This window comes from Phaseolus vulgaris, chromosome 9, assembly GCF_051622355.1.
Source record: "Phaseolus vulgaris cultivar YP4 chromosome 9, ASM5162235v1, whole genome shotgun sequence".
NCBI classification, from domain to species: domain Eukaryota; kingdom Viridiplantae; phylum Streptophyta; class Magnoliopsida; order Fabales; family Fabaceae; genus Phaseolus; species Phaseolus vulgaris.
This window is the reverse complement of record NC_143506.1, coordinates 3,213,772-3,228,068: the sequence shown is the minus strand read 5'-3', so window position 1 is coordinate 3,228,068 and position 14,297 is coordinate 3,213,772. Positions and strand designations below refer to the sequence as shown.

Below are 14,297 nucleotides of genomic sequence, written 5' to 3'. Positions count from 1 at the left end.
AACACTCAGAAAAATTTATGTTTTTCTTTATTTTTTAGATTACCACATATATAATAATTAAAAAAAATGAATAGTAAGAATATAAATGACAAAAAATAATTAATATTATCGAAAACTTTGAATATAACAGTTAGATAAAAATAAAATATATTTTTGTTCTTACAACAAGGACCAAGAACACTAGAATCAGGTTGATAAGATTAACTCTTGTATAAATCTTTTAATATTGGACTGGATCCTCCGACTTCTAGGGTTGGATGCTTCGGCTTCTCCTCAGACTGAAATTTGTAAGGACTTTTATCCTGAAAATTTTGTAAATCAGTGAGATGTGATGTGACACAGTTGCTAATGAACCCTTCATTGGGAAGCATATCCAATCAAGGTTACACATAAGACATGGAGTTATGAATCTGAATTCAACTCTCGTATGTCATGACAGAGCAACTACTACCACTAACTTCTTTCCTACTTCCTTCACTTAACGCAAGGTTTTATCAGATGCACTTACATTCACTACAACGTATCTTATCAATTATCCACTAAAAATTAAGATTTTTTGGGAAGATATAATTAATAGTAAAATCTCATTTTAAAAGTTAATTTTTGTTTTATAAGGTTGAATTAGACTTAAAATTTACTTTTTAGTGGGTATCAGAGTCATTCTTAACGAGAATTTGTTGGACTTATCAGACCACCCGTTATCGGATTACTCATAATATATAGTCTCACATATATCGGCATTAACATGAAAGATTGGGTTGAAAATTTCATATCAGACTATATTAAAGATAAAAATATTTCATAATATATATATTAAAGATAAAAATATTTTATAATATATAAATGAGTGCAAACCTCACCTTATAAATTGATAATATATGAGCGACCGCAAAAACTCATTTTATAAATTGATTTTTTATAAGGTTTAGCCTTAAAATCCAGTTCTAAATAATTATCAATACTAACTATATATTACTCTGATTCAACAATTTGAAGGAAATCTCATCGTATGCCATCTCTAGTTTGAGAACAATGACAGCAAAATAGTGAGGGAACCAGGAAAGAAAAGATCTAGGCAGACACAAATCCATAATGGAATAGGAAAAAAAATGAAGGGTTGTGAGAAAGTTTCTTCCTCGTCATGACCATTTCTTCATATGAACCTAAAAGATGCCACTACCTGCAGAATCGAAGTGGAAGCTGAATTTCAATAAATAACTTAGAAGCCACTTCATCTTATCTCACTAGATGTCTTGGATCATCATAAATTCTATTAAATAAAGGATTACATGAAAAAAAAAACAAATTCACCTTCTGAATTTTTGAGGCATATTTGTCTGTTTCCTCTTCCACAAACTGCATCATGCATAAGCAGAATTAGACTGAAGACATAGTTATTGCAGTATATGTTGTGAACTGTGATGAGGCCACAAACAAACCTGTCCTGTCACCGTATACAGTCTGTTATACCAACCATTTGATGCCATCCCAATAGCTGAATATAAATATCTCCGACTCTCACCAGGATTTTGCAGCCAATACTCGATGTAATAAATCCCTGAACCATTGTTGGAATTGAATTAAGCACTTAAACTTTGGTATTTCCCTTCGTTTTCAGAACTTGGGAAAGTTTCAAGTTCTTTCTGTGGCTCATTAAGCTTATGTTAGCATATGAATAGGGATCTAAAAGACTAAAACATATGCACCTTAATAATGGTTTTCGCATATATGTCACATTTTACAACATCTTAGTTTTTCCTTAACATATACCATAACGAACCAACTTCAAAAGCAAAAGTACACACCATTAGATGATCTAGAATCTATGAGTTTAGCAGCCACACCCGGGGGTCTTTGCCAGCTTCTGTCTAGTCCACTAACCTGTTGAATTCATTTTAACGAAATAGGGAGAAATTTTAGCATTAGTTGGAATAATAAGAAAGAAAACTCCAAACATCTGATCATGAAATCACACCAGAGTCTGAGCAAACTCATCCACTTTGCCAAAGGATTCCATTCTAGTAAAATCTGGTCCCAGCCCTGTGATCGCAACGCTCACTGAAGCCAATTTAGTTAGCAAAAATTTTACACAGTAGAAATTATAATGGCTGAAGAGACAAATATCAGAAGCACAAATTGAAAAGAAACAAATGCTGAGAACAATACCATTGGAATTGGATACTTCTGTTGGGTAAAAAGCAGTTATTGATTTAAATCCATTAGACTCTCCATTCCCCACTTGCCACCCTGATTCAGCCACAAGAACACAAGGAGTAAGAATCCAAGAAACTGAATTGAGTGTGTGGTTTTAACTTTTACTTCAAAGCCTGCAATTCAATTCAAATTCACCTTGGGGGATTTCAATCTTGAACTTGTTCTCATCGTCAGTGTACACACGAACATCCTCAGACACGTCTGAGACTCAAAAACACATTTAAGAAAAACATTATATGATGCATAAACCCAGTTCCATAAATGCTTTTGGTAATGTTTTCAATCAGAGTTGAAGATTCATTTTTCTAATCTGCCTAATGAGACATAGATTATAAAGATGAAACTATAATTCAGAATTGAAAAATAACAGTAAAAACATCTATGAAACTGGATCCAAGTTTAGTCTTTAAAGTTAGAGTACAAAGAAACATAATCTATTTTTAATTTTAAATAAATAAAAAAATGAGAAAACCACCACTGAGTGCCAATGCATTAGGAACTACAAATGCAGGTACTGCTACTGCGGCGTGTAGAAGAAGTTGCCTCCTATTGACCCCACATCCTTCTTCCATGGAAGAACTGAAAGAACAAAGACAGATATAAAGAGCATGTTGTTTGTGCATGAAACATTGGAAATGATGGGAATTGAGAAGCTTGAATTCTTACAGTAAACATGAGTTAGTTTTATGAAGCTCCAAGGATTTGAGAAGTGATGGACCTGAAAAGAATGAGTTATGAGTGATGTTGAAGGACATGAAAATGGAGTTAATGGGGAGGGAAGTGTTGGACCTTTCTCTGCCTGAGAGGGTGTGAAGTTGCATAGTGTGGGTCGCACGTGCACACCGCAGAACCAGGAAATGGAAGCCATTCCTTTCAGATGAGCTTCTCTGCCTTCATTTCTAATTTTCTTAATTTTTAAAACAACACTACTTCCACTTTTCCTAAATATCTAAGATTCTAGTTGTTTTGTTATGAAATTTGTACACAAATACCGTATTACAACTAAAAAATAAATAAATGTTAATATATTGACAATTTCGTATTACCGAAAAAAGAAAAATATTATTTTATTAAAATAGAATAATGTTAAAATTATACATTATCATAATTCATAACATTGACCATCTCGTATTAGATTATAACTGAAAATTATACACTATCATAATATTGACCATCTCCTATTAGATTATAACTGGAAAAAGGAAAATAAATGTTTATTAAAATAGAATAATTTAAAAATTATACACTATCATAATATTGACCATATCGTATTAGATTATAACTGAAAAAAGAAAAATAAATGTTTATTAAAATAGAATAATTTTAAAATTATAAAGTATCATAATGGAGTTGTAAATTAATATTTTTTATTATATAATGGTCAAAGTAATATTTAAAAAAATAAAAAAATTATTGAATAAATTTTAAAATTGTATTATATTATAACACACAATCATTGTAAGGATCGAGAAAAATAGTCTGTAGAGTACAAATGGTACAATTAAAATGATATCTGAATATTTAATTATTAAAGTGAAAATGCTATATAAATAGAAATTTAGTTATTTCGATTTAATTTTAAAAGAATCACCATCTCTCTAAAAACTCATTTTCCTTTCCTCTGTCTTCTCTCTAAAATTCCAACATTCTCGCTCATCAAATCAACGATCGAAGGCCGCCATTGGACTCCTGGCAGTGAACCTGATCAAAATCTTAGATAGAGTAAGTTCATTCTTGGCTCCTTTTCCTTTGAGTTAGTTTTGATCTGGTTAGGTTGCCTTTTCTGTTAGCTCAAGATCCTAGTGATATAGTTAGATTTGTGAGCAGGACTCGGTGGTGCAGGTTAGGGTATTCTTAAGCTTTTGGTGGGTTTAAAGCTCTTAGTGAGCATATGCTAAAGTCCAGATAAGGGAAGCTAGTTTAAAATTTTCAATAGAACCCTAGGTTAGAAGATTTAAATGTGAGTGTGACGCGGTCACCAATTCCAAATTTTGTTGCAAGATTTCTTGTATTGAGTAGATTGTAGTTTAATTGAAATTGAAAGTGTTGTGATTGAGAATTGGTTGTTTGATTTTAAATGGTTTTGGAATTAGAAATCATATATATATATATATATGTATAGATGGACATAATAGCTCAATGATTCAATGAGAGTGATTGTATCATGCTGAACAAGAACTATCAATGTAATGTGTAGATTTATAAATTTATGAATTGAATGAGATGTTGATTTATAATCTAACAGGTATATTAAGTTATGCAGATTCTTTTTGCATATTTCGCTCAAGCTAGATAATTTTAGCTCAAGCTAAAATTTTGAGTGCTCTCAGGTTGAGTTTAGCTCAAGCTAAAATTTTTGGTGCTCTCGGGTTGAGTTTAGCTCAAGCTAGCAAATTCTAGCTCAGGCTAGACTCTCGAAAAAAAAAATCTGAAATTTGTTTTCTATATATATTTGTTTTTAAAAGGTTGTTTATTTCTTTTTGGATAGGTATAAATTATATAGATTTTTATTTCATGTATATTTAATTGAAAATCTCTTTAATTGGATATTTATATGATTAGTGGATGAATTGTGGTATGTTTTGGAAATTCTAAAATTTTGTATGATTTGATTCTTTGATGTTGGAATTTTTTTTAAGTTCAAAGTATGAATTTTAATCAAAGACATAGTATTTTTAGGAAAGAAAATACCGTGTTAAGATTGTTTAAGATGTGCATTGACTAGGGATTCATCTAGAAGGAGATATCCTGACTCTACTAAGATAATGGAATCATGTAGATGAAGTTATTCAGGTGGTGAGAGTCGAAGGAGGTTCATATGAATGGGTAAGTTGTTTGAAAAATAACTAACTTGACCTGTTATATGAGTCAACCATGTCATACTAGGAGAGAGATGATATTGAGATTATTTATGCGCATAATTGTGTGAATTTCACAGTGAGATAGTATGACAGGTGCAAATTTCTGAGTCTGAGTCAACACACGAGTCTTCCGGAAGTAGAGTCAAATGTCTATGTGTTATGGGTCAGTAGAAGTCTGACATGAGAAAAATGAATATTAAAATTGTTGATAACACTTGATGGTTATGTGAAATGCATGAGAAATGATGGATTTATGTGGATGTTTAAAGTTATATTTATGTTATAAGTTTTAAAAATATCTAGCTTACCCTTTGTTTTGTTTTGTGGTTGGTTTTCTTTGATATTTGATGATCGTGTATTTTACACGGAGCAGATGATATTACCGGTGATCAAGTTTCTCGGTGAAAAGATGGATGATGGAAAATGTTTATTTTCTTTTAAATTTTTGTTTTTAATTTTATGTAAATGTTAAGTCTTATGAAGATGTAAATATTTTGAAACATTATATGAAAGAATTGTAGATATACTTGTATTATGTTTATATAATTATTTTAATATTTCATACAAATTGTGGTTGAGATATGAAAAAATATAGGGACGTTACAATCATAAACTGATTCATTTTATTGTGTAGTTATCAAGTAACATTTGTTAGCTTGTCGCCTAATCATTATCTCAAAATAATGATACAACTTTAAGATACAATTTTTTTTAAAAATTAAGTTGTTTAAGAAACTTGAATTGCAAATATAATTTGATTTTGTTGTCTTTAACTTTTTTTTATATATTTAATTTTTATAATTTTCTTAAAGCAGGAAATTTGTTAAACATGTTACGTACCTTTAGCACTTATGAAACTTGCAAATGCATAATTTGACTAATATGTTCATGTTTCAAGAATTTAATACTTACTAATTAGAGTAAAATTAAACTAGATTTTTTATGTTAGATTTTATAGATAAAAAAAGTAGTTGAAAAAAAATTGTGGGCAATCAAAAGTTTTAAAGAAATTAATGAGTGTTCTCAAACGGGTTTGGGATCTAGAGAATGATTGCTCCTGTTTCCACCTTCGATCGACCACTGATGTTCCAAACTCTACTACGCCTTCCTCTTCTCGGTCGCTTGGCTCCACAGTCGGGGATGGTACCTGCAGAAGGCATTCCAATGCTCAAGTCAGTCGAGGTGTTAACACTCGGGTGTCAAAGTACTATAGATAATGACGTACCTTTCTCTTTGAAATGCGTGCTATTTATATAACCTTAATGGAACTTCATTGGTGGGCTGGATTAGGGAATTGGTACGTGTTTAGGGTTGCACTAAACAACCCTTAACTATGGATTAACCCTTCTGACTTGGTCAACCCTTGGCTCAACGCCAAGGGTCGGTCGGTCACGTGGCCTTCTCACTGGTTTAGGTGGTTACTTGGTCCGAGTGGTGACCGACTCACTGAGTCGTCCGGTCGTACTAGTACAGTTGCCCCCAGGCTCGAGAGCTGGTACAGCTGAAGAGTCTGAGAACTAGGACCCGGTCAGTGGCGTAATGATGGGTGAAGTGACTGGAGACGGCGCCTGAGCGGATGACGTGACATGCATTTATGAGGGGTTTTTTGGGTGCCAAACGATATGGGTCGTTAGATCAAGCAGATCTAACGATTGAGATCTTGTGACATTTGGGATTCCGAGACATCTTCGGGCTATAAATAAGGGTTGGGAATAGTGGCTTCTCATGCGTTCTAATATTCATTGAGCTCCGATACCCGAGCGAATCCGAGCGATTTGTGCTGCATTCCTCGTCCATCTTAAGGTTAGTCATGTCTACCCGCTCACATCCTACTTCTTCTTCTTCTCCTGCTCGGTCTCCTCTTCTTGAACCCCCCTCCTGTTCGTCTTCTTCTTTTTCTTCCAGTTTTTCCTCCAACAACGTTATCTCGGTTGGGGCAATTTAGACCGTTGCCCCACAAATGGAGGAACTGAGGGGTGATGACGTTTGTAACGCGTCGAACCAGTCGAGCTCGTCTTTGCGACCGCTCCCTCACGGGGCCCTGCTTGGGTCGACCCCAAGGTGTGTGAGATTGTGTCCGTGTTTCATACGGACGCCTCAGCGGCTGAGTTCTTGGATAAGGTTCCAGTCTTGAAGGCTTCGGCCGAGGATTCCTTATTGTCGTTCGACCCCTGTTCGTTGGACAACCGTGTGTATAGGGAACAGTTATCTACCAAACCCCATTTTTCTTTATGTACAGTTGTTTGTTTTCAGATTTACACGTGTTCTTTCCTTTTGACGCGTTCACGGTGAGTGTCCTTCGGACGCTTAATGTGGCGCCGAGTCAAATGCACCCCAATACGTGGCATCCATGCAGGCTTTCCGCATGGTGTGCCGGACATTCGAGGTGCATCCTCTTTCCTCTTATTTTTTGAATTTCTATGCCTCTCACCCTTCTGAGCTGGTCGGCTGACATTCTTTTGTCAGTCGAGCGGGTAGTGTGTTGTTCAAGGCTTTCTCGGCCTTCTATAAGAACTTCAAAGAAAAGTTCTTTAAGATGTTCATGGAGCCGGCGGGCACGCACTACTTTTTCGATGAGGTCAGCCAACCGAGATTCCCCTTGTTTTGGACGAGGAGTCCTTCAAATATAAAGAATTGGCCACGCCCGGTCAATCCAAGCGAAGGCGAGCGGGAGGTTTTCGTTTTGTTCGATAGCCTTCCGAAGAATCTTCCTGCTCGGCCACTAATGTCCTTGTACATAGAGACCAATCGCGAGGCGACCTTTGAGGGTATGTTTGATATCCTCGTCTTTCGGTCGTTTACTCTATGCTTTTGACTAACGTATTTTTTTGTTTCAGTGATTGTAAAGAGAGAGATACCGCAGGCGGTCGGTATGCTGACAATTTTTAAACACAAGCTGAAGGAGAAAAGGGGAGCTACCGGAACCGGGCCCCCTGCTGCTGAGACCGCCCCTGAATGGGTTCTTCATCCAAGAATCCCAAGAAGAGGGCAAGGGAGAGCGGCAAACCGCCCGTACCTTTCGGGTTCCTGGGGAGATGCTGACCCCTCCTCCAAGCCGAACGATTGCTCATGTTGGCTCGCCACCAACCAACGAGCTCAACCGTCCTATTCCAACAGCGGTCGCCGTACCTGTGGCGATTGTCCAAGAGTCATCCTTGACGCTGCTGGGGGCGACTCGTGCTTTACGAGGGTAATGAACTTTAACTTGCCCCCAGCCTCGAAGAGCTTATCGGGTCGGTCTCCGAGGATGATCTTCTTGACGGCGGCGTCAAGATGATTTATCGCGGCCTGATACTGACGCGTCGGAGGGTCGAGGCTCACAGGCGGCGCATCGAGGACTTGTCGCACCTCGTACACCAACTTCAAGAGGCGTCCAACAACCTGAAGCAGGCCATCGATGCGAACACAGTCTACGAAAAGAAGTTGTGTTCGCAGGCTGCTGAGCTTGAGCTTGGTGTGGTTCGGGTGGCTGAGGTGGAGAAGGCGACCGAGACAACTCGGCTACGAAAGGCGTTGGAGGAGGCCGAGCACAAAGAGGCATTTCTACAGGGGGAGGCCGCTTGCTTGCGCCAGGGGAAAGAGGCGGCGAAGGCCGAGTTGTTGAAAACCATGGAGGACATCATGGTCTTAATAACCCAGAGCTTCGACCTGACCGTTCGACAGGCTGGGGTGCTGTATGGCGGGCCTCCACCTTCTGGTCAATTTGACCAAGTGATGGAGGTCTTCAACGACCGACTAGTTCCTGCAGGTGAGGTCCAGAGCCTTCAAAATGCCGACCAACCTGCCCCGAGCGAAGATGTTGAAAACTAGGGCTTAGGCTTTTAGGCTTTCTTTTTCGTTCGTTTTGTTTCCTTGAGGTCGGGGTGTGGCCTCCACCTTTATTAATGAATAGAATCGATCGCCTTTGAATTTTAATACTTTGTACAAGTCTTTTTGTTTGGTCGGTGTGGGCGTGAGTTAATAATAACTTAACTTAATGAATGCAATCGGTGCAAATTTGATGTGATCGCTCGCTTGGAGGTAAGTTGCTTAACGAAATTGTAAAGCGCGTCTTATTTAGACAAGTTAAATTGTGTGGTCAGTGTAGCTAGCGGTATCAGGATAGATTGATACGCTTGTGTGGGTATTGGGAGGGAATGCCAGTAGGGCTACATCTTGGCCGAACCGTGGCTCTTATGTTGATTTTATGATTTGCACTTTGTTTGACGAAAACGCTTCTTTAAAACCTCTCCGACCGCTGGTGCTACCAGACGAGGAAAGAGTGCGTGCATTTTATTCATTGTCTAGCTAAAATAAAATTTGAGGTGCGTGGCATTCCACGTCCTCGGTACAATTTTTCTTGATAGCCACTCAAGGTGGTACGCTCCCCCTTCTCCTACCTCTCGGATCCGAAACAGTCCTTCCCAGTTTGACAAGAACTTGTCTTCCAACTTCTTGGCATTGCTTCGCATCCTCCAAACGAGGTCACCCTTGTGGAAGCTTCTGGGCCGAACCTTCGTGTTGTATCTTCTTGCAGCTCGAAGCTTGCATGCTGCTTTGTGGAATTTGCTCTTGTCGCGTAGAACGTTGATGAGGTCGAGCTCAACTGACAAACTTTCCTTGTTGAGGGATAAATCAAATAATTGTCGCCTGATGGACGGTTCGCGTACTTCTACCGGGATCATGGCCTCAGTGCCGTACGTGAGGTTGTACGACGTTTCTTGTGTTGTGGTTTGGGGGGTGCATCAGTACGCCCAGAGGACTTCGAGTAGCTCCTCGGTCCACCTTCCTGTCACTATGTCGAGCCTCTTCTTCAACTCATTTAAGGGGACTTTGTTGGCCGCCTCTACTTGGCCGTTCGTTTGTGGGTGTTCGATCGAGCTCGTGACTAATTTGATGATGAGGTCATCGTAAAAAGTCTAGAGTCCTTGGTTGATGAACTGTCGGCCATTATCAGATATGATTGTGTTTGGAACTGCAAATCGACACACAATGTTCTTCCATACAAAGTTTTGGACATTTCTGGCGGATATGGCGGCGAGAGGTTCGGCCTCTATCAATTTCGTGAAATAGTCCACAACGACCAACAAATGTTTTGTTTGGCCTTTACCAGGTGAAAAAGGATCGATAATATCCATCCCTCATATGGCGAACGGCCACGACGACGTCATGCTGTGGAGTTCCTCTGGTTTTAAATGATGAAGTGGGCCGAACTCTTGACACTTTAGACACTTCTTCACATACTCCGCATAATCAGCTTGAACGGTTGACCAATAATATCCTGCTCGGATAACCTTGGTTGCCATTGTTTGGGCCCCAGAATGGTTGTCACACGCTCCATTGTGAATCTCTTGCAATACATATTCGGTTTGCTCTTTGGTGAGGCATTTTAGGAGCGGCGTTGAATACCCCCTTCGATACAGATCTTGGCCGATCATGGTGTATCGGGTGCACTGCAGTCTAATCGCTTTTTCATTGCCTGGTTTGCAGGTTCCATGCTCTAGATATTGGATGATAAGGCTTATCCAAGTATCGACTTTGGTGACGACCAAGCATTCGGCCTCTCCCACGCTCGGTTGCTTTAGATGGACCTGAATGATCGATCGGTGGTGGCTTTGCTTCTTGGTGGACGCAAGGCGAGACAGCATATCTGCCCGTTCGTTGTCTTGCTGGGGTATATGCTCGATAGTGACTTTATCGAATTTCGCAATGAAGTTGCTGATCGTTTGGTAATATCGTTGGAGGAGGGGCTCCCTTACCTCGAATTCACCTCTGACTTGGCCGACTACCAATTAGGAGTCGCTTTTACATGTGACCTCTCGCGCCCTAAGGTCATGGGCTAAACTAAGGTCGGCCAGGATGGCTTCATATTCGGCCTAGTTGTTTGTTGCCTTGAAGGAAAATTGCAGTGCTTGCTCGATCAGCAGGTCGCCTAGTCCCTCCAGGACGACACCTGTGCCGCACAAGGTTTTATTGGATGACCCATCAACATATAGCGTCCATGTCGTAGGGACTTCAGACTGTGGTGGAAGCTCTGCCGAGAATTCAGCCAAACACTAGGATTTGATTGAACCTCTCGGTTCGTACTGAATGTCGAATTTCTGAGAGCTCGACCGACCATCCTATCATTCGACCTGCAAGATCGGGTTTAGACAATATTTTATATATAGGATAGTTGGTCTTTACCGTTATGGCGTGATTTTGGAAGTATGGCCACATCCTCCTCGTCGTCAGAACCAGTGCTAGTGCCACCTTCTCTATCATCTGGTACCTTGTTTCGGCCGCATGGAGCGTGTGGCTGACAAAGTACACTTGGTGTTCTTCGTTGTTGATGTCTTGTACAAGGGCAACACTGACTGCCTCTTCTGATACGCTTAGGTAGACCACAATTGGCAGATCAAGTCTTGGCTTTTGAATGACGGTCGGTGATGACAAAAATTCCTTGAGCTGGGTGAAGATGCTTTCACATGCATCGCTCCAGCTGAACTTTGTAGTTTTGAGAAGCATTTGCGCCATGGGTCTCATGCGTTCAGCTAGGCGGGGGATGAACCTAAACAATACTGTCAATCGGTCGAGTTGCTGCTGGATCTCCTTCAGGTTCTTTGGGCTTCTCATCTCAGTTATCACCTTGCATTTGTCAGGGTTGGCCTCAATTCCTTTGTGAGTCAACACGAATCTCAGAAACTTGCCCCCCTCAACTCCGAACACGCATTTCTCGAGATTGAGGCGCATGTTGGTCCTTCGAAGGGCATCAAAGACTTCTTGCAAGTCCTTGATGTGTTGGTCGCACAAGTCGGATATGATAACGATATCGTCCACGTAGACCTCCACGCTTTTTCCGATCATTCCTTTGAAGATCTTGTCCATCAACCTCTGATACGTTGCCCCTGCGTTCTTCAGGCCGAACGACATTACCTCGTAGAAGTAGTTTGCACCGTCGATCGTGAATGCTGTTTTCTCTTTGTCCTTGGGGTGCATGCTTATCTGGTTGTAGCCAGAATAAGCGTCCAGGAAACTCAATACCTTGTGCCCTGCCGCTCCATCGACGAGTCGGTCGATGTTAGGCAGTGGGTATGAGTCTTTAGGGCATGCCTTGTTTAGATCTTTGTAGTCGACGCACATTCACCATTTGCCGTTCGATTTGATTACCATCATCACATTGGCCAACTAGGTAGAGTACCGGGCCTCTCAGATGAACCCGACCTTTAAGAGCTTCTCAGCCTCAACTATGGTCGTGAGTCTCTTCTCTTCGTCGTGGTTTCTTTTCTTCTACGCGACCGGACGTGCTTCCCTGTACACTGAAAGACGATGAGTAATGATCTCGGGATTGACCCTTGGGACGTCAGTGGCTGTCCATGCGAAAAGATCCACATTTCTCTTTAGGGCTTGATGAATGAGTTCGGCATCGGCGACTGCCATTGTTGTGCTGATACTCGTGTATCGCTCCTTATCAATGAGGGGGACGTGGCATAGCTCGTCCTTTGCTTCAAGTCTCGGTTCGACCTCTCTTGGATCAAGGTCGACCTTGGCGACCGCATGCTCGGCCGACTGCACATGTCTTTAGGGGGACCTTCCTCGTCTAGGTATCTTGGGCCTGGGTAAGTGACTGTTGGTGACCTTCTGCCGAGTGAGCTCCACTCGCAGGCTTTCTACATAACACTCCCTTGCTATCTTCTTATCCACGTGAATGGTCAAAATGTCACCCCACAAAGAGGGGAACTTCATTGCGAGGTGAGGGGTGGAGACGATCGCCCCAAGCTTGTTGAGGGATGACTATCCGAGAAGGATATTATACGAGGTATAGGCCTCAATAACCAAAAACCTTATCCTTAGTGTTTTGCTGGCCTTGTCGAGGCCGAAGGTGGTGTACAGCTCGATGTACCCCTTCGTTCCAACTCGCTTTCTAGAGAAACCGACCACGTGGTCATCATAAGGCATCATTTCCTCTATTGGAATTTTCATGGCTTTGAAGGTCTTCTAGTAGAGGATGTCGACTGAGCTTTCTTGATCTACCAAGGTCTTCATGATGGTGAACTTATCGATGTTGACCGATATCACCATTGGATCGTCTTGGGAGGGGTCTACCCCTTTGAAGTTGTCGTCTGTAAATGTTATGAGTGGCATCCTTGGCCGGATGGCAACAGAGTTCACCTGATGGATAACTCGCAGGTGCTTCTTCCGCGCACTGTTAGAGCTCCCACCCTCGGCAAACCTGTCGACGATGGTGTTTATGACCTTGCGGCCTCTTCTACGGTCGTCTTTGGGAGATCGTCCCTCCTCCCGCGACGTTCTTGGCGATGATCGTCCTCTCTGGGCCCTGGAGGGGTGCGGTCTCTCTTCCTTGGTGCTTCCTCCCTACAAGGGGAACGACTGGTGGTGCGTCCGCCCTGCACAAAGCGGCGTAAGTGCTCTGCTTGAATTAACTCCTCTATTTTGTCTTTCAAGGCTTGAAACTCCTCGGTCGAATGATCGGTATTCTTGTGATACCAACACTTCTTGCTACGGTCAACATTGTCAGCGCTCAGAGCTCTTCTAGGTGGCGGGATCAGCTCCGCGTTAAGGGTTTCTTGCAATATTTTCCCTCGATCGGCGTTGAGGGGTGTGTATCGTGAGAATCGAGGCCCACGATTGTCTCGCTTGGGATCACCACCTCCAGACCCGAACTTCCCTTGTCGTTCCTTCTCATCCTTCTTCTCACCGTTTGCCTCTACTCGAGCCTGGTTCCTGAACTCACGCAATTCCTGCAACTGCATAAACTTGGCGGCTCGGCCCCTAAGTTCGTCTAAGCTTGCTGCTGGCTGCATGCACAGGTTATCTGTGAAGGGACTCGGTCGGAGGGTAGTCAATATATGATGCATTGCCACCTTGGGACTGAGGTTTCGAATGCCTATAGCGACCTTTCCGAACTGGTCGATGAACTTTCTCAGGGACTCTCCCTTCTCCTAGCGGATGTTGACCAGGGAAATAGACGTTATGTGGTGGGGTCGGCTAGTTGCAAACTGGACATCGAACTTGGCCACCAGCGTTTCAAAACAATCTACCGAGTACGGAGGGAGCTTTGTGAACCATCTCAAAGCTCCTCCCTTCAAAGAGGTTGGGAAGACTCGGCATAGGACCGCGTCATCGGTCGTTTACAAACTCATGTGAGTGGTATACGCATCCATGTGCTCATCGGGATGGGTCGTTCCATCATACCGATCTCTTTTGAATCCCTTCCACTTATCCGGTAGAGGAACCTCCATG

The 14,297-nt window shown here is 41.5% G+C and overlaps 1 protein-coding gene across 1 annotated transcript; it reads right to left on the bottom strand.

Moving 5' to 3' along the window:
* Positions 1-899: 899 nt before the first annotated feature.
* Positions 900-3,173, bottom strand: LOC137821587 (Photosystem II reaction center PsbP family protein). The gene is made up of 10 exons (XM_068626243.2): positions 3,004-3,173; positions 2,881-2,932; positions 2,690-2,793; positions 2,350-2,415; positions 2,167-2,247; positions 1,976-2,058; positions 1,806-1,881; positions 1,440-1,558; positions 1,312-1,356; positions 900-1,180 (listed from the first exon to the last, which is right to left on the bottom strand). Exons 1-10 carry the CDS (start codon positions 3,080-3,082, stop codon positions 1,154-1,156), a joined length of 732 nt encoding a protein of 243 aa, XP_068482344.1. The 5' UTR covers positions 3,083-3,173; the 3' UTR covers positions 900-1,153.
* Between the last annotated feature and the right edge of the window lie 11,124 nt (positions 3,174-14,297).